This window comes from Narcine bancroftii, chromosome 2 (assembly GCF_036971445.1).
Source record: "Narcine bancroftii isolate sNarBan1 chromosome 2, sNarBan1.hap1, whole genome shotgun sequence".
NCBI classification, from domain to species: Eukaryota; Metazoa; Chordata; class Chondrichthyes; order Torpediniformes; family Narcinidae; genus Narcine; species Narcine bancroftii.
The window spans coordinates 145,817,916-145,844,773 of NC_091470.1; the positions used below are offsets into that span (position 1 = coordinate 145,817,916).

At 37.1% G+C, this 26,858-nt stretch overlaps 1 protein-coding gene across 10 annotated transcripts in view; it reads left to right on the forward strand.

The window, feature by feature from the left end:
* tmem201 (transmembrane protein 201) overlaps positions 1-26,858 on the forward strand; it is a 117,779-nt gene that overhangs the window by 19,072 nt on the left and 71,849 nt on the right. For 8 of the 10 annotated variants that reach the window (XR_011351662.1, XR_011351663.1, XR_011351664.1 and 5 more), the window contains exons 4-6: positions 18,186-18,362; positions 20,941-21,320; positions 23,185-23,388. Coding sequence is in view for 6 of the 10 variants with exons in the window: in XM_069918415.1 (XP_069774516.1) it covers positions 18,186-18,362; positions 20,941-21,320; positions 23,185-23,388 (761 nt within the window). In the remaining 4 variants the exon portion in view is untranslated. Of the gene's footprint in view, positions 1-18,185; positions 18,363-20,940; positions 21,321-23,184; positions 26,538-26,858 lie in introns of those variants that run through there. The other 2 variants (XM_069918418.1, XM_069918417.1) reach the window with 2 other exon arrangements.

Genomic DNA, 26,858 nt, shown 5'->3' on the forward strand with positions numbered 1-26,858 from the left:
CGTTGCAAACGGACCTTTCCCTAAAGTGTTTAATATTCAGAATTAAAACATGAAAGGCTCACTTGCTATTCTCCAGCACCATTAATGTTATGAGCCATTCAGAATGTTTTGTAGTAATTTAAGTACTTCCAAGGTCTAGTTACTGTGTTGAAATGGGTCGCTGAACTGCATGTAAACACCCATGCAATGAACAAGTTCTTTTGGTTGAGATGATCGGATTCTGGGATATTATTCCTCCTGTTCTTTGAAATATTGTTATCAGGTCTTGGGTTAATACCTCATCTGAAAGCCAGGTTATCTCTTTCTAATGTGAAATTGAGCCAGGAAACAAACTGCACATTCGTGTAAATAGAAGTTAATGGATTCTTGGGGAAGAGAATGTTCTCTTTCCATTAGTTGCTTGAGCCAACTTGCAATATTTATTGCAAAACCTCTTTGGAGTTGAAAAATAGAAATTTTAAAAAAGTCATTCATATGAGCAACTTTATAATTTGATTTCTTGTATGTGCAATATTTGACTTTTGAAGTGAATCTAAGATATTGCCCATTTTTTGGAGAAGTTCCTGTTGTGACAAGTAGCTGTCATGCTAAAACAAATCAGTTTTGTGCTCTGTTGCAAATCACCTTTCTTTGCTCACTACTCACTGAATTTAGAAGTGATTTTGTGCTTTAATTACAAGCTCAACTCTGAAGAAAGGTCCAAGTTAAAATTTTAGTTTTGAAAATCCATTTTACCTTTTCTTTAGAGAATGGGAGAGAAAAGGGATCAAAAGAATGGAAAATTGTTTTTCGGGAAATAAATTATTATCTTTTGAACAAATGAATGACAAATATAGTATAACTCACGATACAATGTTTGCATACCACCAACTGAAAACCTACTTGAAGGACAAATTGGGAAACAGTCTGTTACCAGAAGGAAGCAATTTTGAATATGTGATTACAGACACAATGATAATTAAAAAATTTATAACAAACATGTACATCAAACTGCAAGAAAAGGAGAATGCGGAAACAAGCTGTAAACCCAAACAAAAATGGGAATAAGATCTAAACATAAAGATAAAGAATGAAACATGGGAAAAGCTATGATCCGGAACTATGAGAAATAAAATAAACATGAGGTTACGCATGATACAATATAATTGGTTACACAGGCTATACATCACACACCAAAAGTTAAATAAATGGGACCCAACAGTATCAGACAGATGTTTTCGCTGTAAGAAGGAAACGGGAACAACAATACATGCAATTTGGGCATGTGAGAAAGTAGAAAAATTTTGGGAAGATCTAAACCAAGTATTAAACAAAACCACAAAAAGCAACATAACAAAAAATCCAGAGATCTTTCTTCTAAGTAATATAAAAAATAAAGAACTTGGACTCGATTTGGATGGAGCACAAAAAAGATTTATTATGATAGCCTTAGCTGTAGCAAAAAAATATATTATGTCAACCTGGAAATCAGAAGATAGCCTGAGAATACAGTAATGGCACATAGAAATGAATAAATGTATTCCATTGGAAAAAATGACATATAATTTAAGAAATAACATAACAGTATTTGAACAAATATGGGAGCCATACATGGAACACAATAGAGAAATCCTACTACAGACCTCCACCACCTAAAATGACAGAAGGAGAAGACAACGAAATGAACTGACCCAGTATGTAAAAGTAGAAGACACAAATTTCTGGTTTATTTTTATTGTGACGACGTTGTTTAACAGGTTTTATGTGTCATATAGATTGAACGTTGAATGAATGGAGAGGGAGGGAAGGGAGGGGGGGAAAGGGGAGAAAATGACATGGTGTATATTCAAGAGAAAAATGTCTGTATGTATTTTGGTCAGTATAGAATGAAAAAAAAATAAAAATCCATTTTATAGTAATCGAAGAAAAAATGTGGAATAAAATAGAAGCTGCTGAGTCTTGTGTTTTCTCCTTTTAATCCACTTCACAGTATAGGAATTTGCACTTTTGCACAACTAATCAGAAACTCCATTGCATTCTATATTGTGACTTGATGTGGGTTTCCTCCGGTTGCTCTGGTTTCCTCCCACTGTTTAAAAGCTGGGATGCATTTTCATCCTCTACAGTAGATTTAATTAGAAACATGTATACTCCTATGCTTTGACACTAGTCTCTGTAAATGTGCCAGGATAAATAAATCATTTACCAGGGCAAAATAAAAATGAAATTTTACAGCATTTCTGGAACAGATTCACAAGATGTCCCTGAGTAAAGGAGTATGAGGACATGGAGGATGGATCTACATATGATCAGAATATTTTACACCAGATAGCAGGAGGGAATTCTCTGGAATATTTAAATTACATGACACCATCAAATAGGAGCAGCAGAATTAGCTCAACACCTTTACAGAGCCAGTGATCAGCACTGGACCAGGGTTTGAGTCCCGCACTGTCTGTAAGGAGTTTGTACATTCTCCTATATCAGTCTTTAAGTACACAGTGTTCCATTTTGAATTACTCTATATTTTGGTGTACAGGTCGACTGGCAGATAGGTCGTCCCTTTGGCTTCATTTTAATGGTCTTATCTCGAGGTACTCGAGATGGCAGAGGTCGACAGCATCGAGTCCACGCTGCTGAAGATCCAGCTGCGCTGGATGGGTCACGTCTCCAGAATGGAGGACCATCGCCTTCCCAAGATCGTATTATATGGCGAGCTCTCCACTGGCCACCGTGACAGAGGTGCACCAAAGAAAAGGTACAAGGACTGCCTAAAGAAATCTCTTGGTGCCTGCCACATTGACCACCGCCAGTGGGCTGATAACGCCTCAAACCGTGCATCTTGGCGCCTCACAGTTTGGCGGGCAGCAGCCTCCTTTGAAGAAGACCGCAGAGCCCACCTCACTGACAAAAGGCAAAGGAGGAAAAACCCAACACCCAACCCCAACCAACCAATTTTCCCTTGCAACCGCTGCAATCGTGTCTGCCTGTCCCGCATCGGACTGGTCAGCCACAAACGAGCCTGCAGCTGACGTGGACTTTTTTACCCCCTCCATAAATCTTCGTCCGCGAAGCCAAGCCAAAGAAAAAAGAATGGTCTTATGGTATATCTGATGTACAAGTTGACCACCCCCACCACCTCCCCCCCCCCCCCCCCCCAAATTTTCTGGCTGACAACGCCTCCCAGCCAGCAACCAAGTAACAAAGCTGTAAATTACAGCAAGTAAGTAAAAAGAAATTGTTAAAAAAAAGTATTTCTGCCTACCGGGCAGGAGCGGGAACCTCTGCCAACGCGGCAGGAGTGGTGACCTCGTTCTTTAGATGGGAGTGGGAACCTCCTGCCAGATGAATGAGTTCACAGTTCCTGCTCCAGAGAATGAGGTCACAGCTTCTGACACATGGCGACGTTGTTCTCCTGGCTTGTATGGCAACCTCTGCCTAGGTCGCAGAAACTGTGACCGTGGCTTATTTGGCAGGAGTGATGACCTCACTCTCATGGCAGGAGTGGGAACTCTGGATTAACAGTAAGAGCAGTGACCTCAGGCTCCTGGGTAGGAGCGGGGACCTCGGACTCCATAATTGAGAATGTCTGGGTGGGTTATGCCAGTGCCTGGCAGTGAGGAGGTGTCGGGGAATGGCAGCACCGGCTGTGGGGAGTTGCTTCCAGGGTCGACTAATAGGCCAACTTGGTCATTTCAAGGTCGACTTGTATGCTGAATCGGCGTCAAACAGTTTTTGCTAAAATATAAGGTATTTGAATTTCATAAACTAGTTGTTGTAACAGAATAAATTGAAATAGGAGAGTGAAGTGAAATATTTTGATATCTCTTCTACCATCTCTGAAAGGCAAGAAAAAGAAATTTAAGAAAAAGCTCTCTTTAAAATGGAAAAAATATTTGAAAGGGGAGACGCGTGCTGTGTCTTGGGGAAGGAGTGTATGACTAGCTAATTAAATAAAACGTGGCAGTACCATGATTTGATTCCAGCCCTCTGAAGGGCAATTATTTTTTGGCTTTGCATATCTTCTCGTAATCAGCCTGCTATTTTATTGGTGGCACAGTGGAAACCCATATTGTGTGTGGTATGTATCCATCAGCATTTCAATCATTTTAAAATAATTGAGATTTTACAGCAGGGCTTTAGAGAGGAGACTGAATAAATCAGCCAGAGAATTACAGTTGCTTGAGAGTTATGGGACCAGTCATGAAGGTACTGTATATTAGTCACTCATCAAATGTGTGGGCTGTTTTTTTTAAATGTTATTTTTTATTTTTCACATTGTGAATCATGTCAACCAAAATATGTACAAACGTTTCTCATTAAATTTACACAGTGACCTTTTTTCCCCGTTTTTCCCCCTTTCTCTCCCTTCCCTCTACCCACCCCCCAAAAACCCATTAGTATTCAACATATAAATACAATAAAACTATCAAACAATATCTTCACACAAGAAAAAAAAAACAAGAAAAATGTGTCATCTATTTATTACACACTGAATCTAGTCCTTTTGTCTTCTTATCATCTTCATTCTCATTTTAGGGGATAGAGTCGTAGGCAAGCTCTCTCTGATATGTTCCATGTACGATTCCCAAATTTGTTCAAATAATGTGACTTTGTTTTTTAAATTATGTTATTTTTTCCAATGGAATGCTGTATACTCATGCTCTCTTCCATTTTCCAAGTTGACATTATACATTTTTTTGCTACTGCTAAGGCTATCATAATTAATTTTTTTTGTGCTTTGTCCAATGTAAAGCCTAATTCTTTACTACTTATGTTATTTAAAAGAAATATCTCTGGTTCTTTTGGTATGCTATTTTTTATAATTTTATTTAGTATCTGATTTAGTTCTTCTCAAACTTTTGCACATGTCCAAGTTGCATGTAATGTGGTTCCCATTTCCTTCTCACAGCGAAAACATCTATCTGATAATGTTGCATCCCATTTTTTTTTTAATTTTTGAGGAGTGATATATACCCTGTGTAACCAATTATACTGTATCATACATAACCTTGTGTTTATTGTATTCTTCATAGTGCCAGAACCTAACTTTTCCCATACTTCATTTTTTATCTATGTTTAAATCTTTTTCCCACTTCAGCTTAGGTTTATAGTTTATTTCATCATTCTCCTTATCTTGCAGCTTAATGTACATGTTCATTATAAATCTTTTAATAATCATTGTGTCTGTAATCACATAATCTCAAGTTGTTTCCCAATTTATCCTTTAAGTAAGCTTTCAATTGATAATATGCAAACATTGTACCATGAGTTATTCCATATTTGTACTTCAACTGTTCAAATGTTAATAAATTATTACCCAAAAAAACAATTTTCTATTCTTTTGATTTCTTTTCTCTCCCATTCTCTAAAGGAAAGATTATCTATTGTAAAAGGAATTAGCGGATTTTGCGTCAATAATAATTTTGGTACTTGGTAATTAGTTTTTTTTCTTTCTAAATGGATCTTCCATGTATTAAGTAAATGATGTAATACTGGCGAGTTTTTATATTGCACCAGTTTATCATCCCGCTTATAAAGTATATGTTCTGGTACCTTCTCGCCTATTTTATCGAGTTCTATCTTAGTCCAGTCTGGTTTTTCCCTTTTCTAGTTAAAAATCTGATAAATACCTTAATTGTGCGGATCTATAATAATTTCTAAACTTTGGTGACTGCAAACCACCTTGATTATACCTCTCTGCTAATATATCTAATGCTACCCTTGGTTTCTTCTCTTTCCACAAGAATCTCCTTATTCTCTTTAGTTCATTAAAAAAAATTTCTGTTAAGGGAATTGGTAACGTTTGAAATAAGTATTGTATACTTGGGAACATGTTCATTTTAATGCAGTTCACCCTCCCTATCAACATTAACGGCAGTTCTTTCCAATGTTCGAAGTCTTCCTGCAATTTCTTTATTAGTGGCTGATAATTTAGTTTGTACAAACGGCTTAAGTTATTATCTAACCTGATTCCTAGGTATTGGATTGCTTATGCTTGCCATTTAAATGGTGATTCTTTTTTAAATTCTGTATAATCTGCGTTACTCATTGGCATCACTTCACTTTTATTTGCATTGATCTTGTACCCCGATATTTCTCCATATTCTTCAATTGTAATTCTTTTATTGATATCTCTGGTTCTGTTAAGTAAACTATAGCGTCGTCTGCATATAAGCTAATATTATATTCCTTCTCCTTTATTTTTGTCCCTTTTATTTTAGTTTTTATTCTTATCAGTTCTGCCAAAGGTTCTATTGCTAAGGCAAACAATGAGGGGGCTGGTGGACATCCCTGTCTAGTTGACCTACTTAATTTAAATTGATTCGATACGTATCCATTTACTGCTACTTTCGCCAACAGTCCATTATACAATGCTTTAATCCAATTTATATATGTTTCTGGTAGACTGAACTTCTGTAATACTTTAAATAAGTAGTTCCACTCTACTCTGTCAAAAGCTTTTTCTGCATCTAAAGCAACAGCCACTGTTGGTTTCTTATTTCCTTGAACTGCATGAATTAGATTAATAAATTTACAGACATTGTCCGCTCTTAGTCTTTTCTTAATAAATCCAGTTTGATCTTGTTTTGCTATTTTTGGTACACAATCGGCCAATCTGTTTGCTAAAAATTTCGCTATTATCTTATAATCTGGGTTAAGTAGAGATATTGGTCTATATGATGTTGTTAATGAATCCTTCCCCATCTTTGGTACTACTGTAATTATTGCTGTCTTACATGAATCTGGTAATTTTTTGTTTCTTCTACTTGGTTCATTACTTCCAGGAGAGGAGGAATTAATAACACTTTAAATGTTTTATCAAATTCTATTAGGAATCCATCCTCTCCTGGTGTTTTATTGTTCAGCAGCTTTTTTAATATATCCTATACTTCCTCTATTTCAAAATTCCTTAAAATTTTCATTAATCTCTGTTGGGTTATATGTAATTTGTTTGTCCTTTTTCCTTGATGCCAATACTATTCTTTTAGCTTGTTCTGTTTTAAGTTGCCAGGCTAATATTTTGTGTGTTTTTTTTCTCCCAGTTCGTAATACTTTTGCTTTGTTTTCATTATGTTCTTCTCCACCTTATACGTTTGTAATGTTTCGTATTTTATTTTTTTGTCCGCTAATTCTCTCCTTTTCATTATATCATCCCTTTTTACTAATTCCTTTTCTGTACTTACTATCTCCCTTTCCAACTGCTCTGTTTCCCGATTGTAATCCTCTTTCATCTTAGTCACATAACTTATTATCTGCCCTCAAATGAAGGCTTTAATTGCGTCCCATAACATAAATTTATCTTTCACTGATCCTGTGTTTATTTCAAAATATGTTTTAATTTGGCATTCAATAAACTCCCTAAATTCCTGCCTTAGCATGGACTTTAATCTCCATCTATATGTTCTTGTTGGGATGTCCTCTAGTTCTATTGGTAATAATGGGGTGAATGATCTGATAATAGTCTAGCTTTATATTCAGTTTTCCTGACTCTCCCTTGCATATGGGCTGACAATAAAAACATATCAATCCTTGAGTAAGTTTTGTGCCTACTTGAATAATATGAAAATTCCTTCTCTCTTGGGTGCTGCCTCCTCCATATATCCATAAGTTTCATTTCCTGCATTGATTTAACCATAAATTTGGCTACTTTATTCTTATTACTTGTCTTTTTTCCAGTTTTATCCACCATTGGGTCCAAATTAAGGTTAAAATCTCCTCCTATCAATATATTTCCTTGTGTGTCTGAAATCTTCAAAAAAAATATCCTGCAAAAAACTTTTGATCCTCCTTGTTAGGCATGTATATATTGAGCAAATTCCAAAATTCTGAGTATATCTGACACTTTATCATTGCATACCTCCCTGCCGGATCTAGTATTTTTTCCTCTATTTTAATTGTTACATTTTTATTAAATAGTATGGCAACACCTCTAGCTTTAATTAAAAGATGCTTCCGCTACATGTACTACCCAGTGTCTCTTAAATTTGTTATGTTCCGTTTCAGTTAGATGTGTTTTCTGCACAAATGCTATATCTATTTTTTCCTTCTTCAATAAATTTAGTAGGCTCTTCCTTTTAATTTGGTTATGTATCCCATTAATGTTTATAGTCATATAGTTCAACATGGCCATCTTAAATCTTTCATACACCTCTTTTCTACCTCTTCACCACCTCCATCCCCCTTTTCCCCATTTTCATCTCTTAGTTTTCTCTTATTAAACTTAATGTACGACAACACATTTAAGACAAAGTACCCCCGCAGTTCCCACACCCACTATTACCTTAACCCCAAAAGTTCTCTCCCTCTCTGAGTTGCCCCTTATCCCTTGCCGGCAACCACAACTCTCCTTTTCATTTGGATTGCGATCTTACTCGCAGCGTCAACTGAGTTTGCAGTGACGGTTCTTCCCTTTCCCCCCCACTGCCCTATACAGAAAACACTTTTTTTAAAAAACACATATAACAAAGCTCTCTTTTTTTCCACCCTTACTTCCTTCCTTTCCTTCTATTTTCCCTCTTTAGTTATTTTCTTATACATTGTTTTTACATCTTTATATATACTTTATTGCCGTTCTTCATTCTTATTACACCTCTTCATCTCTTCTATCCTGCAAACGTTTTGTGAATTCTAGCGCTTCCTCTGGATCCGAGAACAGTTTGTTTTGCTCCCCGGTTATAAATATTTTAAGCACAGCTGAATGTCTTTACCTAAATTTGTAACCTTTTTCCCCATAAAATCGTTTTCACTGTATTAAACTCCTTCCTCCTCTTTAAGAGTTCAAAACTTATGTCTTGGTAAAAAAAATATTTTTTGACCCTTGTATTCCAATGGTTTATTATCTTCTCTAACTTTATTCCTTGCCCATTCCAGTATGTTTTCTCTTGTTGTATATCTCAAAAATTTTACTAAGATGGATCTTGGTTTTTGATGTACCTTTGGTTTCGGAGCTAGAGCTCTGTGAGCCCTTTCTATTTGCATTTCTTCCTGTATTTCTATCATTCCTAGAACCTTTGGGATCTATCCTTTTTTAAATTCCTTCATGTCTATGCCTTCTTCATCTTCCTTCAGGCCCACCATTTTTATGTTGTATCGTCTACTATAATTTTCCAACATATCAATTTTCTGAGATAACAACTCTTGCGCCTCTTTAATTTTTTTCCAATTTTTCTCTTGTTATTTACTTCCATTTCTACAGCTGTTTCCTGCTCTTTCACATTCTCTACTCTTTTCCCTATTTCTATCATTACCAGTTCTAACCGTTGCATTTTATCTTCTTTTTTCCTTTTAATTGCATTAAATTCTAATGTTAACCATTCTTTTAATGACCTTATTTGTTCTTCAAAAAGAACAGTTTTTCCTTCTGTTTCTCTTTGTCCATCAGTTTTACCTTCTATTTCTCTGTGAAGATTTTGTCTTCTTCTTCCTCTTCTTCTGTGTCTGTACCTATGTTTGTGTCTTCTTCTCTTTGTGTCTGTGTCTCTTCTGTTTTTCCTGTGAATCTGCTTGCATCTCTTTGTCGGGCCTCTTCTTGCTGGGCCTCTTGTTGCTGGTCCTCCGCTCTAGGGCTACTCTCCTCTATTGAGCCTCCTGCCGTTGCTCTTCTTGCCGGTCGTTTCTCCCATGTCGCTCCCTTCTCTGCTGCCTTTCTCATCCTCCAGCTGAAAGCCCTGGTGTCGGGCGTCCCTCAGCTGTTCGCGCTGCGGCTGCCTGCTCCTCTGCTGAGCCCCCCTCCCACCGGTGTCCTCTTTTTCCCTTATTTCCGTTGGTTGCGCACTTTTGTTTGGCTCCGAGAGCCATTTTTGAAGTCCACTGGCAGGTGAGTCCCAACTCCGCAGGGCAGGCACTGACCTTGGGGGTCGGGCGCTCTTCGCCACCACAGCGTCTTGTTCCTTCGTGCAGGCAAGGCCTTCTTCTTCTTCGGCGATTTTTCTACTTTTATTCCAGTTGTTTTTATTTTCTCCTTCTTGGATGCCATCCTCTTTCTCTTTTCTGTAACTTAATCTTCTATTTCTTTTAATTTATTTTTGTTGTGCTTTGTCTTTTTCCAACTTTTTTCCTGTTTTTCTGGAGAGGGCTGCTTTTCCCGACAGGCAGGCCACTACTCTTCTGGGCTGTTGTCTTCAAAAGCTCCTTAAAATATATGATTCGAACAGTCTTACATCTGGAATTTATATAGCATCTTGTGGTCCCCAGGATCTCCTGATGCAATGCTGTCACAATTGTAATGTCAGAAGTATGATATCTGTTTTACACACAGAAGAGCTATCACAGTGTGATAGCGATTAATACTTGAGTGACGTGGATCAGCAATATTGATTTGGAAAAACTTGCTCTTTGAAAGAGTCCCATGCAACTGTGCAAGAGGGGCCTTGTTTAAACATCTTATTGTTAACAATAGTTGTTTGAATAACAGAATTACTTTAACATTCACTTACGTGTGTTGTGTTTCCCAGATCTCTGGAGTGGTGCTTGCACCTATGACATGGAGTCCCTCGTGCACAGATCTCCACAGTAGATCATTTAACAAGGAAGTTTGGGAGAGTTATGTGTATTTGTGGATGGCTCTTTCCATAGCTAATATTTTCCAGCTTCCTTTCTATTGTGATCAATTGTGAGTAAAGATGAAGGCTGTGAATGGGTTATGCTTCTGATGTCCTTGCCTGCTGGAGAGTCTGGTCCTATTCCTTGATAAAGATGAATGGGGATAAAGAGTTGGTTTTGACCTATAACTCAACACCAATGCTATTGGCAAAATAGTACATGAAAGAAATTGCTTGACTTGCACTCCAGACATGCATGATAACATTGCAGGTTGAATTCATAGAGTGGAGCCTTAAAAGTGAGCCATTAATCATAAAATCTAGCACATTTAAAAATAGACCAAAAACCTGCCAAAAGATTTCTGGTGGCATTGCTTTACCAAGATCCTGGAATCATTGTAATGTTTGTCAGTATTTTTGTTTGCAGTAATTAAGATAAAGTAATTTCAGAGGCTGTAAACCAAAAATATATTGTTTCTGAAGCTGAGGTGATTTTTGAGTCTCCAAAATTGAGGCAAACTATGGTTATGCAAAGGTTTTCATGTGCTGGATTGTGTGGCTACAAGCCAAATGTTTTTTGGCTTTTGCCTCAAAAGGTGGTGTGATTTTTGAAGAGACGATGTTTCCACAGGTATGCAATAATAAGGTCTTACCAAGAATGCAACAGAAGATAAAATTTCATAACTCTCTGTCAAATTAACAATGTGGTATTAGACCTTGCAAGCTTTGAATATTTCCAAAGTGGCTCATTGCTGATGTAGATGGAGATGTCAGTGATGGATAAGAGAAGTGTTGTCCAGTCATTTATTTGTGTGCAGTTAGTGTCTAAACTGCTGTTCGTGGCATGGAGCTTTGCCGAATCCATATGAAAAATCTAGGACCTGCTTATGACTTGATCTGAGGGAAGAGGAGGGATGTAGTCTGCATCCAAATTCTGGGATAATTGGCATGTGTTGCCAAGCACGGAGTTATCCCTGGGCAGCATCTAACTTTAACAAGATTCTTTAGCTGCTTTTATCGAAACTTGTGTCATGCTTATCGACCCAGGTTAATTACATTTCATAATATTGCACATTTGTGCATTGAAGTACCTGCAAGGTTTTGCTATTCTCCAGCCCTACCCTCTGTCACTTTCATTCTCTGTCTCCAAGATCTCTCCCCTCACTTTGTTGCCATTCATTCAGACCTAATTTCTATTGCTTTGCCATAAATGACCATTCCTTTTTTTTTTTTTTAAATTTTTTATTTTTCACACCATAAATCACAATAGCCATGATATACACTTTTTCTTTTCCACACATTTACAGTGACTTTTTCTCCCTCCCCCCTCCCTCCTCCCAAGCCACCCCCCCATCCCCCCCCCCTCTCATCCATTTTAGTTATACAATCTAGGTTGCATTAATTCAGTTAGACAATGTTGTCATTCAACAAAAATACACCAGAAATTCTACTGAGTCCATTCTTTTCTTCTCTTCTCCTTCCATCAACTTAGGTAATGTTTGTTCCCGGTAGGTTTTCGCTATTGTATTTAATGTAAGGCTCCCATACTTGTTCGAATATTTCAATATTATTTCTTAAACTATATGTTATTTTTTCTAATGGAATACATTTATTCATTTCTATATACCATTGTTGTATTTTCAAATTATCTTCCAATTTCCAGGTTGACATAATACATTTTTTTGCTACAGCTCGGGCTATCTTAACAAATCTTTTTTGTGCATCCTCCAAGTCAATTCCAAATTCTTTATTTTTTATGTTACTTAGGAGAAAGATCTCTGGATTCTTTGGTATATTGTTTTCTGTTATTTTATTTAATATCTGATTGAGATCATCCCAAAATTTTTCTACTCTCTCACATGTCCAGATTGCATGAATTGTTGTTCCCCTTTCTTTTTTACATCGAAAACATCTATCAGATACTGTTGGGTCCCATTTATTTAACTTTTCCGGTGTAATGTATAGTCTGTGTAACCAATTATATTGTATCATACGTAGCCTCGTATTTATTGTATTTCTCATCGTTCCAGAGCATAACTTCTCCCATGTTTCCTTTTTTATCTTTATATTTAAATCTTGTTCCCATTTTTGTTTAGTTTTACCATTTGTTTCCTCATTTTCCTTTTCTTGCAGTTTAATATACATATTTTTTATAAATCTTTTGATTAACATTGTATCTGTAATCACATATTCAAGGTTACTTCCCTCTGGTAAACTCAAGTTGCTTCCTAATTTATCTTTCAAGTAGGATCTCGGTTGGTAATATGCCAGCGCTGTATCTCCCGTTATATTGTACTTATCTCTCATTTGTTCAAAGGATAAGAATCTACTTCCTGAAAAACAATTTTCTATTCTTTTAATCCCTTTTTTTTCCCATTTTCTAAAGGCAAGGTTGTCTATTGTAAAAGGGAGTAGCTTATTTTGCGTCAATATTCGTTTTGGTATTTGGTAATTTATTTTATTTCTTTCTACATGAATCTTCTTCCATATATTGAGGAGATGGTGTAATACTGGAGAAGTTCTATGTTGTACCAATTTTTTGTCCCATTTATATAATATGTGTTCAGGTATCTTTTCCCCTATTTTATCTAATTCTAGTCTCGTCCAGTCTGGTTTTTCCCTTGTTTGATAAAAATCTGATAGGTACCTTAATTGTGCGGCTCTATAATAATTTTTGAAGTTTGGCAATTGTAAGCCTCCTTGTTTATACCATTCTGTTAATTTGTCTAGTGCTATCCTCGGTTTCCCCCCTCTCCATAAAAATCTCCTTATTATTTTCTTTAACTCTTTGAAGAATTTTTCTGTCAGTTGTATTGGCAATGCCTGAAATAAGTATAGTATCCTTGGAAAAATGTTCATTTTAATACAGTTTATCCTTCCTATCAGTGTTAGTGGTAGCTCTTTCCAATGCTCTAAATCGTCCTGTAATTTTTTCATTAGTGGATTGTAATTGAGTTTATATAATTGGCCTAGATTTTTGTTTATTTGCACACCTAGGTATCTTATTGCCTGCGTTTGCCATCTGAATGGGGATTCCTCCTTAAATTTTGAGAAATCCGCGTTATTCATAGGCATTGCTTCACTTTTATTTACGTTTATCTTGTATCCCGACACTTCTCCATATTCCTTCAATTTCTTATATAGTTCTTTTATTGATAGTTCTGGTTCTGTTAAGTACACTATCACATCATCCGCAAACAGACTGATTTTATATTCCCTGTCTTTTATTTTTATTCCTTTTATATTATTATCTCTTCTTATCGATTCTGCTAGTGGTTCTATAGCTAGCGCAAACAATAATGGTGATAGTGGGCATCCCTGCCGCGTTGACCTGCTTAAGTTAAATTGCTTTGATACATGTCCATTTACTGTCACTTTCGCTAACGGTCCCTTATATAATGTTTTAATCCAATTAATATACTTCTCCGGTAAACTGAATTTTTGCAATACTTTGAACAAGTAATTCCATTCTACTCTGTCGAAGGCCTTCTCTGCGTCTAAAGCAACTGCTACTGCCGGTGCTTTATTTCCTTCTACTGCATGAATTAAGTTAATAAATTTACAAATATTGTCTGTTGTGCGTCTTTTTTTGATAAATCCAGTTTGGTCTAAATTTACCATTTTCGGTACCTGTTCTGCTAATCTGTTCGCTAATAGTTTAGCTATTATCTTATAATCTGTGTTTAGCAAAGATATTGGTCTATATGACGCTGGTGAGAGTGGATCTTTCCCTTGTTTTAGTATCACTGTAATTATTGCTGTTTTACATGAATCTGGTAAGTTTTGTGTCTCATCAATCTGGTTGATTACATCCAGGAGGGGCGGTATTATTAGGTCTTTAAATGTTTTGTAGAATTCTATTGGGAGTCCATCCTCTCCTGGTGTCTTATTATTTGGTAAATTTTTTATTATCTCTTGTATTTCTACTGTTCCAAATGGTTCTGTTAATTTATTTTGTTCCTCTATTTGTAGTTTTGGTAGTTCAATTTTAGTCAAAAATTCATCTATATTCCCTTCTTTCCCTTCGTTTTCGGTTCGGTATAATTGTTCATAGAATTCTCTGAAGTTTTCCTTAATTTCTTTTGGATTATATGTAATTTGTTTGTCTTTTTTCCTTGTTGCCAATACCATTTTCTTAGTTTGCTCTGTCTTAAGCTGCCATGCTAGGATTTTGTGTGTTTTTTCCCCTAGTTCATAATATTTCTGTTTTGTCTTCATTATATTCTTCTCCACCTTATATGTTTGTAATGTTTCATATTTTATTTTTTTATCCGCCAATTCTCTTCTTTTGGTTGTATCTTCCTTTATTGCTAATTTTTTTTCTATGTTTATTATTTCCCTTTCCAACTGCTCTGTTTCCTGATTATAGTCCTTCTTCATCTTGGTTGCATAACTTATTATTTGCCCTCTAATGAATGCTTTCATTGCGTCCCATAGTATAAACTTATCTTCCACTGATTCCGTATTTACTTCAAAGTACATTTTTAATTGTTTTTCAATAAATTCTCTAAAATCCTGTCTTTTAAGTAGCATGGGGTTTAATCTCCATCTATACATTCTTGGAGGGATGTCTTCTAGCTCTATTGCCAATAACAGGGGTGAGTGGTCCGATAATAGTCTAGCTTTATATTCCGTTTTCCTAACTCTCCCTTGTATGTGGGCTGATAACAGGAATAGGTCTATCCTTGAGTATGTTTTATGTCTAGTCGAGTAGTATGAGTATTCCTTTTCTTTTGGGTTTTGTTTCCTCCATATGTCCACAAGTTTCATTTCTTGCATTGATTTAATTATAAATTTGGTTACTTTGTTCTTCCTGTTAATTTTTTTCCCCGTTTTATCCATGTTTGGATCCAAATTCAGATTGAAATCCCCTCCTATTAGTATGTTCCCTTGCGTATTAGCTACCTTCAAAAAGATATCTTGCATAAACTTTTGATCTTCTTCGTTAGGTGAATATATATTAAGTAGATTCCAAAGCTCTGAATATATCTGACATTTTATCATAACATATCTCCCTGCTGGATCTATTATTTCCTCTTCTATTTTAAATGGCACATTTTTGCTAATTAATATAGCCACTCCTCTTGCTTTTGAATTATACGATGCTGCTGTTACATGTCCTACCCAATCTCTCTTTAATTTCTTGTGCTCCAATTCAGTTAAATGTGTTTCTTGGACAAATGCTATATCTATTTTTTCCTTTTTCAGTAAATTTAGTAGTTTCTTCCTTTTAATTTGGTTATGTATTCCATTAATATTTAGAGTCATATAGTTCAGCGTAGCCATTTTATATTTTGTTTATCTTCTCTTTCCGTTTTTCCATCATTACCTTTCCTCCTTTTCCATTTCTGTTTTCTTATTTTCAACTCTTTACCAGACAACATTCCTACAACATCCAACATTTTCCTTATTCTCCTATTTCTATCTTCTTTATCCCCAATCTCCCCTTCCCCTCCTGAGTTGCCCTTTATCCCTTGTCGGACAACCACATCTCCCCTCTCCATTTGGATTTGCGAATCCACTCGCAAGCGTCAACTGATTTTGCAGTGACCGCTCTTTTCCCCCCACCCAGCCCCCCCAGAAAAGATTTTGTTTTTTATATGTCACAAAGGTCACTCTTTTAGTTCCCTCCTTATTCTCTCTATTCCATTACCTTCCCTTATTAATTCTTGTCTATACTTTCTATGTTTTCCTCTAATTACAGATACTTTCACATATGCCCATTGTCTCTATTCACTCTTATACCTCTTTACCCGCATACATATCAATCGTGGTCATTTTTACCCTCCTTACCCGTCTTCATCCCTCAGTCTATTTTTGTCTTTACCCACATACATATCAATCGTGATAATTTTTGCTCTCATTACCCGTCTTCATCCCTCAGTCTATTTTTGTAATTGTTCTGCAAATTTTCGTGCTTCTTCTGGATCCGAGAATAGTCTGTTTTGTTGTCCTGGAATAAATATTTTCAATACCGCAGGATGCTTCAGTGTAAATTTATATCCTTTCTTCCATAAAATCGCTTTTGCTGCATTGAACTCTTTTCTCTTCTTTAGGAGTTCAAAGCTTATATCTGGATAAATGAAGATTTTTTGCCCTTTATACTCCAGTGGTTTGTTGCCCTCTCTTACTTTTTCCATTGTCTTCTCCAGTACCTTTTCTCTTGTAGTATATCTTAGGAATTTTACTACAATAGATCTTGGTTTTTGTTGTGGTTGTGGTTTAGGGGCCAATGCTCTATGTGCCCTTTCTATTTCCATTTCTTGCTGTAGTTCTGGACATCCTAGGGCCTTAGGGATCCATTCTTTTATAAACTCCCTCATATTCTTGCCTTCTACATCTTCCTTAAGGCCCACTATCTTTATGTTATTTCTTCTGTTATAATTTTCCATTATATCTATTTTTTGGGCTAGTAATTCTTGTGTCTCTTTAGTTTTTTTATTAGATTCCTCCAATTTCTTTTTTAAGTCTTCTACCTCCATTTCTGCTGCTATTGCCCGTTCTTCCATCTTGTCCATTTTTTTCCCCATTTCTGTTAAGGTCATATCCATTTTATTTATTTTCTTTTCTGTGTTGTTTATTCTTCTTCTTAAATCATTGAATTCCTGTGTTTGCCATTCTTTAAATGACTCCATGTATCCTCTAACAAGAGCAAGTACCTCCTTTACCTTGCCTATCTTTTCTTCTTCTATTTCCCTGTACTCTTCCTCTTCCTCTTCTTCTTCCTCTAGGTTGACCATCTGTTGTTTCTTTGCTGCCCTTTCCTCCTCTTCTTTCTTGTTTCTATTGTCTTCTGTGGTCTCTTCTTGCTGCAGGTGTTCTGCAGCTGTCGTTGCCGGCTGTAGAGATCGACTCCCCAGCTGGTCCCCCCTCCCGTCGGTGTGTTTTTTTTGTATGCGCATGCGCGGTTGCGCACTTTTACTCGGTTCTGTGAGCCATTGTTGTAGTTCTCTTTCTACCGACCTGAGGTAGTGGGGTCTTCTCTCCACAGCGGGCCTCTTCGGACAGGTAAGGCCTTCACCTTTTTCCTCCGTTGTCTTCTCTTCCTCTCTTCTTTCCGTTGATTTTGATTTTTCTCCTTTTGTCTCCATCTTATTTCCACCTTTATACTCACGTTTCTGTAACTTTTATTTCTGTACCTTTGTATTTTCTCTTGTTTTTCCCGACTTTTCTGGAGAGGGCTGGAGTTCACCGTCCGGCCACTACTCCATCACGTGACTCCTCAAATGACCATTCCTTGATGGACCTTGGCTCAGGGATTCAGCACTGTCCTTTGTAGAGTCTATCCACCTTCCTGTCTGACTTGGATATGAAGGGCTTATTTCAAAATTTTTCTGTCACTGAATAAAAAGAACAAAACTTAGACAGTCTCAACTCCCAGACATTTGGGTGAACAGTTTGTTAACAATAACCAGATTAGTGAGTCAGCATTACTGAATTTATAAGAATTGCTTGAAATTAGAATTAATGTTGTAAATACAGAGATCAATAAATTGTATAAACATGACATCGTACTGATTTCGTTGATTATACTTTGTATCCTAATAGTAAATATTCTTAAGTCAAAGAGTTTTAAGCAGCAAATGTATATGTGAGGAAGAAGTACTTGCACTTAGGTAAAAAACATAAGTTTGGTGAAAATAATCTTTGTTGTGTCCTTAGGATAAGTATGAAGAGGAAATAGAGGTGTACAAGCATCATCTTGAGCAGACGTATAAGCTGTGCCGTCCCTGTCAGGCAGCAGTGGAATATTACATTAAACACCAAGACCGCCAGATTCGAGCAATTCTTTTTGACCATCAACATCGTCGACGAGAGGCAGACAAAACCTTTGTGCAGGTATGGGTTGGATGTGAAATCACAGTCTGAATGTGTTCATCTTTTTAAAAACCAGTTGAACTTAGATTTTACCATAATGGTGCACTTTGCTTCCAAGTTCTTTCTTTAATCTCCAACTAGACAGTTTGATCTCGACTTCTCCAATTCCTGTTCATCCTCTCCCCGGACTTTCCGAATTCCTCTGCCTCCCTTCCTCCAGCTCCCCACCTCCTTTCTGTCAGTGATCTTAGCCCTTTCCTCTCGCCCCATCACTCTTCAGCTTCTTTCTCTTTCACTCTTTCACCTGTATTCACCTATTCTCATCTTTTGGCCTGCACTCCTCTCCCTTCCCGTCCCCTCTCATTCATGCCCCACCTTTTTATTCAGGCCTCTACCTATTTTTCCTCCTTTCCGACACGCGGCTCAGGCCTGAAGCGCAAAATGTTGGCTGCCTGTTACTTCCCAGAAATGCTGCGTCACCTGTTGAGTTTCTCCAAAACCTTTTGTATATTGCACTAGATCCCAACAACTGCAGATTTTCTTGTTTACCTGAGATTATAATAGTTTAATTGTTGACTGAGGGTAAAATATTAGAATAATTTTCTATTCTTTGTAATGGTGTCATGGAAACTTGTGTGTCTTCTGCCTTTTAACTGGAAACAGGTGAGGCCTCACCGAAATGATGGAATTTCTGATAACACTCCCTCATCATTAATACTCAAAATGTCATTCAGATTTTTATGCTCAAATCTTTGAAGTGGGACTTGAACACACAACTTGTATAAAGTTGATGATTAGAAAACAATTATTCCCTTGGTTAAGTTGTGGTGTGAGAACGATACAGTCAGATTGATTGTATTTTGTGTCTTAATTTTCCTTATTGTCGGGAAATTTGACCAATTTCTTCCATTGGAAATCATCTTGAACCTGGTCAATTTGACATAACCACTGATGTTTGGTCCATTCGCGGAAATGTCCTCGACATAAACCAGATTCTACATAATTTAGCATTTGGAATTTGAATTATTGAAAGTTAGAATGATGCAAGAAGATCTTGAAAAGCATGAGGTTTTTTGCAAAATGAGGAAAATGACAGTTGCTACAATGAGATACTTGAATTGATGTAAATAATTTCAAGGCCCTATTTTGAAGAACAGGGTAGTTGGCCTTCATCCTAAGTGTTTCTTTCTCATCAGTCAACATCATCAAGTAGATTTTCTGGCATTAACCATCACTGTATTTAGAAGCTGGCTGTATACATTATTGGCTGCTGAGATTCTCATATCAAAAGTTGAAAAAAAATTAACATGTTTGAAGTCATGAAAGTTGATAAATGAGGGTAGTAATTAATCTTTTTATTTTTGATATTGTGATAAATTAAAATTGAGGCTTTACTTATTTTCAGTTATCTAGTATTTATACAAATTGCTTTGAAAAATGCCTCATGGGAGAACTTTCCACTTTACTTTTACAACTTGAAAATGTGACTTAATCTCAGTCTGTTTAATTTGAGAACAGCTGTAACTGAGCAAGTCTGCTTTTCCAACTTTGATCTGCAGCATGTGACCATGGAAAATCTTAACCGATAGAAATCTGTGGACACTTTCCTTGTTCAATTTTTGAGTTCGTTCATTGGGCGGAAAGTATTCCTCTGTCAGCAGCTACTTTTTAATGTGCATTTCAAAGTTTGATGCAACTTCACCTCCATTGTGAAAGGACATAGTCCTTTTCATCAATTAAAATGAACATTTAGGAGCTGCAGTTGGGTTTTTCATTGTCACCTCGGTTCAAGACCCTAAAATCTTCCTGATTTTTTTTTCTGCACTTTAATACTATGCTGCATTCTCTTCCTCCCACCAGTGATCTTTTCCTGGAATGGCAAGATGCTGTGAATGAATTTGATTTTCCTGTTAAACTGCTCAATCCAGTTTGACCACTATCCATTTGTTTTCTCTGAATTGTTAAATCGAAAATGATACCAGAAATACATTTGTTTATGTTAGGATGTTACAAATTGTTTTATTTAACTTGTTATCGTGTATTTCAAATTAGAGGAAAGCACAGCATCTAATTTGAGAAACCCCTCTATAGTAATGAGAGAAATAACTGGATAATCAATTTATGAGATGTTGACATCACTAAAGCCAATACAGGGAATTGTCCATCTGGAAGTACACTCGACTGAGGCAGTTAAAAGGTATCTACACTGGCAAGATATTGGCACAGTTCACGTCCAAGTTTTGGGAGAGGTGTTTGTGCCTGTAGCCTATTTACTTGAAGACAAAATTACCAACACCTGACCATGGCTGAACCAATGGAAGTTATTGTTCGAATTTTAAAAAAATAGAATATTCCTAATGGTAGGAATTTCAAATACAAATCTTCTGGGAAAGATGTGTATTAAGACCCAGTCATGAAACTGTGAAAACAAATTCTGTTTCAGATGGGAATTACGTAAATACCAGAGCTGTGAGAAAGGATGGAATTAACACTCTCAAAGATTTGGCATAACAATTTTTTTTTTGCCATATGAACTGAAATGTGAATGTGAATAATCTTGCTTAATATTTCATGTTCAAAGATTTTTTCTGTTTTGCAGAGTTCCCATTATTCCAGCCTTTCTACTCCATTCAGAGTATTATTCCTTCGATTTGCGGCCTTTGCATGTTGTGCTATCTTAGTTGCCATGGCAATTTATGGTTCAAGTGGTTTCCACGGATTCCAAAAGACCACGTCTGAAATGCCGGCATCTGATCGGCTCCCACTTCCGTCCAACAACAGCAACGACCCCATTTCTCCATCTGACCACAGTGTTGACCTGAATGCCACTGGCTGGCAAGATCTGCTGGAGCTGGTGCCAGAGGAAATGTTGATCAACTTGCAAGCTGCATGGGACTATGGGAAGAACCACCAAATGGCTGTTGTTACCTTTGGATTCTTCACTTGCTTATTGGCTGTATTTCTGGCCGGACGTATAAGGTGAGTTGACCATTTTGTGGTTTATTTTAATTATCTCAGACCAGGATGACATTTATTTTGAAGTGAGTAACTTGCTGAGCTAGTTCCAAGAGCAGTTAGTATATTATAGAATCTGGTAAATTTTCTGGGAATATTTGCAAGGGTCAGAAATCTGGCAACATGTGTCAACTTCACTACATTAAGGGTTGTAACATCACCTGAGACAACATTCAATCTACAACATGGCCCTGGAGAAAAGATCCAATGGATCTCTTCCCCTCTCAGGAGTGGTTTAATTCTGGGTACCTGCTTGTCCTGCTGCTCAAACCTTGGGTGAACGCCTATGAAAGTGTATGGTTTAATAGGAAGGAAGAGAATGAACAACACGCGAGTCGGTTCTGGAATCCCATTTTTCTCTTTCTCCCCCCACCTCACCCCCACTCAGATACTGTTAGGTTATTGTGTTCATTGGAGCTTATATCATGTTGGTGCACTGTTTTATTTACATCTTATCCCACTTGTATTGTTCTGTGAGAGGATGTGGGTGCACGCATAAAATCTGTGCTGTGATGTGCCGAAACTTGTAAGAAGTTGAGGGTACTGCATCCTGAATTCCCTTGGGCTATTGCGAAGTGCCTGTTTGATCAACATGCAGGTGTTTTGAGCCATGCCCCACTTGACAAGGCGAAGCTGGTTTTGGCAGAGAATGGTTGAGAAAATATTGTTACCTAAGAACATATTTACACAAAACAGATTATTAGAGAAACTATAAATAATGAAATGGGTTGGGGAATATAAAGAGATGGCATATTAAATAGTAGGTATTCTCATATTGAATGCTTGATTAATAAATTATGTTCAATGAATTTTATTCTGTTCCCTTGACACAAGCAGGAGGATGTTATGGATGTTTTTATCAAGATGTACCATTGGTGAAATGGGCAATGTTTACTGCTCGTCCATTTTTTTGAGGTGCTGAGTCATCACCATAAACTACATTTAATGTAGTACAAAGGGAAAATCTGGACCTGCTGAGACTAAAATAATACTTTGCTGGCTACTGTACAATCTAGAACACAGAAGAAAATATTGAAGTTTATTGTACAATTGTTTCATTGCCACCTTTAGCTGTTGTGTTTCACTTTGCAGCTCTTGGCTAAATTGCATGTTGAGACAGCAGGACAGCTCTGATCTGAGAATAAATCAGTGCCCAAGCCTTGCAAATCTTGACATCTAATCATGGACTCTATTGTCAGAAGTGGAGTAAGAGGAATCGGTTGCTTGTCTGTAAGCACTTTCAGGTGGCCAATCGCCCCGTATGTAAAGCCACATATTTAGGCAATATGCGGCTGTTTTGAGTCCACCTGAATGTGCAGGAGGCGCTCTTGAGGCAAAATATGTAACCCTCCTCTGAGAGGGATTATCAGCTCAGTGGCTCCCCCGGCCACCTGAATGCAGCGGGCTGAAAGCGGATGTTAAAGGGTCAGGCTGCTGATCACAGCAGGAGCCGGAGTGTGCTCAGAGCCGCATCCTGTGCAGCTGTGTCCTTCAGGTGGCCAGTGTTGCGCTTTAAACGCTGCCACCTGAAAGGCAATTTAAAGGGCCGCTTCTGCTTCTTCAAGCGCATTCTTAGTGAAGAATGCGCCTGAAGAAGCCTTGTGCAGCCCATTTGATTTGACTGAATGATCCATTCGCCTGGTGACCATGCATCAAAAATTTTAATGCTAGTCAACTCGCATGCTTCCTTTTTCATGATGCCAATTTGACACTAATAAGAAGCAATCGGGTTCATTCAGTTTTAAAAACAGAAGTAATTTCTCATGCCCATTTTGTCAGGAATATTATTTTAACGTATTTGATTTCTTCCCCAATCAAATCCATCTAGGTTGCGAAGAATTGATGCCGTGGCTTCCCTTCTCTGGCTGGTGGTAATGAGTTTGTACTTGGTGGAGAGTTACCTGAACACTGATGTTCCTGGCTGGCTTGAAACTCTGAAATTCAGCACCACCTCCCTGTGTTGTTTAGTCGGATTCACTGCAGCTATCGCTACTCGGAAGTCAACTGGCCATCGGCAATACCGAGCACGAAGGTCAGAAACTGAACAATGAGCGGTGGCAGCATATGAACTCTTGTGTGAATGGTTCTGTCCTTGAAGAGTGGAATGCTATTTCTTGTCTCTTTTTTCTCAGCATTTTGTGTCTTATCCGAAAATTAAAGTCGCAGCAGCATTTTTTGTTGACCTATATGTACGAGCTGGACTTGATAATCCTACAAAATCAAACCAACACACCAATGTTCTCTTTTCCATGTAATTTGGGGTAAACTTAATGAGCTGAGCATCAAAGAATTTAATACACAAAGGATTTAATTCATTGAGCATTAATTAAAGTTGAATAAACATTTCTTAGAAGATTTTATTTAGGCCAGGTGCCAGTTTTCAATTTATTTCAGGGCTGTCAATTGATCTTTTGGCATGCACAACTCACCTGTGCAAATTAACAATGTTTAGTTAACTTTTTAATCGTGTGCAGATATGGCACAAAGGTGTGATTTTAAAATAAAATCTTGTAAAACATTGGTTAGGACAGTTCTCCCCCCCCCCCCCCCCCCCCCCATTGGTAGTGAACTCTGATCTTTCCAAGGACTTCCTGCAATCCTAAAGACCATTCATTTAAAACATCAGCTTCTTTGTGTCCCTGAACTCCAGTATGTTAAGAGGCCAATTTATTGAATTAAAACTAATCAGGTTGGTAGATTGGTATTAAATCAGAAATATGAAATAAAAATGTAAAATTCTTAACATTTTCTTGAAACTAAACAGTTCAGCTGCTCATATCAGAGTTTGTTGGGGAATTTTGCCCTCTCTCTGGGCCTGACAGTACTGTAGTACCAATTGGTATGCCAAGCCCTGTGGAGAGCTGCTCACATATGCTGTAATATGGCTATTGTGGCAAGCAGTTAAATTGAACCTTCCTGCTATCATCACTTTTGGGAATTCTGTGTAGGTTGTCAGGAGTTGCCATTGGAACATGGAAAGTCTTCCAAAACGCGTTGGTGAATGTAAAGAAAAAAGTAAAAATAATGTGCCACACCATTACCAATGGTGAGATGAAGGAAATCAGAATGCGAGAGGCCAGAATGTGAAGACTGCTGAGCTATGCAAGTTGTAGTCCAGGAAGAGGATACAGTGGTGGGGAATGACCACTCTGGGCATCTCTCATAATGAAAATTTTCAACTGGTCATGAAGCAATATTTCTTTTGAACCATTCCAAAATGCCATTTTTAAACAGCTATTAAGACTGCAGCGAACTGTCAAATAGTTTTTAATTGATCAGCTGTGATAATTTAAAGTTAGGCTGCAAAATGATCGACTGTGAATTGGTCACCGGTGGCTTTGCCCAAATAAGAGCAGTGACATCTTGTGGCTGCAATGTGCAAAAACATCACTTTTGAATTTGTTTTACTTGACGAATTTCTAACCTCACCAGAAATTGGAGGAATTCCAGCAATTCAAAATTAACAGTTATAATGCTAATTTAGTACTATCTGCATCTGTTTATCCAAATGAAAATGTGCTGTTTTTTATGTGCTTTCTCCCCTATAGAATCTCACAATAATGGCGGACCTCCTTTTTCAAAGGCTAGGAACACTAAAGTTCTCATTGAACCTATTCGATGTTGTATTATCTTCTACAAATAGCAACAAATCCTGGTTTTAAACTCTTGTGCTTCTTTTTGCTTGACTGTTCAGTTTCATGATATTCCCTCAAGTCCTACCTATCTGTTATTGATCTAACCAGGAGCACCAAAACCTTCCTGACAAATGATTTGATGGCACTGATCTTTCCAGAATTCAAACAATTCCCTTAGCCAGTCTCGTACAAAAAGAAAATATATTGAAAGTAAATGGCATATTGAGGTTGGTAAATATAATGAACATGGAAAAAAGTGGATGTTTGATTTTCTTAAAGGTGTAAACAGCCCATTTTAGGTCCAGAAAAAATGATTACTGTTTCTTTAAAATAAAATCTTTGCATTCTTGGCTTCAGACGAGTGAATGGGTGATCTGATGGCTTTGTTTAAAATCCATACTGTTGTCGAAGAAATGGACTGTTTTGAGCTGATTGTCTTTCCAGTGATTAAAAGTACAATTAAATCAATCCTAAAAAGCATATTTCTTGAATTCACTGCTTTAAAGTGTCCTCATATTGCCCATCACTAGTTCCAATTTCTTTTTCCTGGTTTCCTTACCTTATTTGAATGCTGAGTTGGTGATACTTAAATAGCCAGTAACATGGGTTGTACCTCATGTATATTTGATGCAACCCAGCAGATACAATTTGGGTTTCACTTAATTTTAGTATCACTAGCTTTTGGGATTTTATGTGTAATTCAATATTTAATCAAGATGTATCAAAAAATGTGCACATATTTTGTGTTTTGTGCAGTATATAGGAGTACATCGCATGAATTAAAAATTTCTATGACATTTGTGCTTATGCACTAAAATATCGATTTCACTGTTGAGGGATTCTTATTTTGAATTGTATTTACAGGTATGCAGTCCTTAACATCCACAGTAAGTTCTGTGAAATTGGGCGTTATGCGATGTGGACGTGTGTGAACACCATATTATACACTTAGCAAAACAATATGGGATACTGTTGTGTACCTGTAAACTTTTTATTTGTAAGAAGGGATCCCTAGTGTGGGGACTGACACAGGGCTGTGGGGAGAGAACGGGGCAGTGGGATCAGTGTGGTTATACAGTATATAATTTCCTAAAGCTAGCAATCGCTTTTTCTAAATTGCTGTGGACTTGTTCACTGTAATTGAATAATTATGGGACCACAGATGTATCTGCAGTTGGGCGATGCCTGAACGGATGTTAAGCGGAGCATACCTATATTCTATAATTCTGAATTGTATTTTATTTGAAATGTCTCAGCATTCAAAAGGGTGTGCGGCTGTTTTACTTCAACCCTGTCCATCATTACCTTTGTGCATTTTAAAATGTTCTTGTTTGCTGAAATTTGGAAGCCCTGCAGCCTTTTTTTTTTGTTGCTTCAAACCATATTCTACTGCCTTGAACCTTTATCAACTTTGAAAAGCAGATATTTTGTACTGTTTTAATTGGTCAAAATTTAGCTTGCTGGCAAGTAGTTTACCTAATGTGCAGTTGAAGTAAAGCTTTAGGTTTTATGTTGTCTGCTTTTAATAAACCATCTATTCACTCAATGAATATACTCCTTGCTTATGTACTTTTACCATATATTTCCAAGTTATATTTCACAACCATTCACATTACAATGCTTGTTCATTTGGGGAGATGATGGAGGCTTGATAGTTAAAGGCACTTTCTCCATTGTCTTTCAAATTTAAAGATTCTCTGAGGGTGTCTATTTCAGGTGAGACCTTCAAGATTTGAGAGGTAGCTTTGGAATTGAAACAGTGGAAAAACCCAATTCTCTGAGAAATAATTCACAGAATGAATTACTGATCTAATCTGAAGCTGTCAATGTCTTCTCTGAAAGCAGACTTTTAAAAATTAAACTTTTA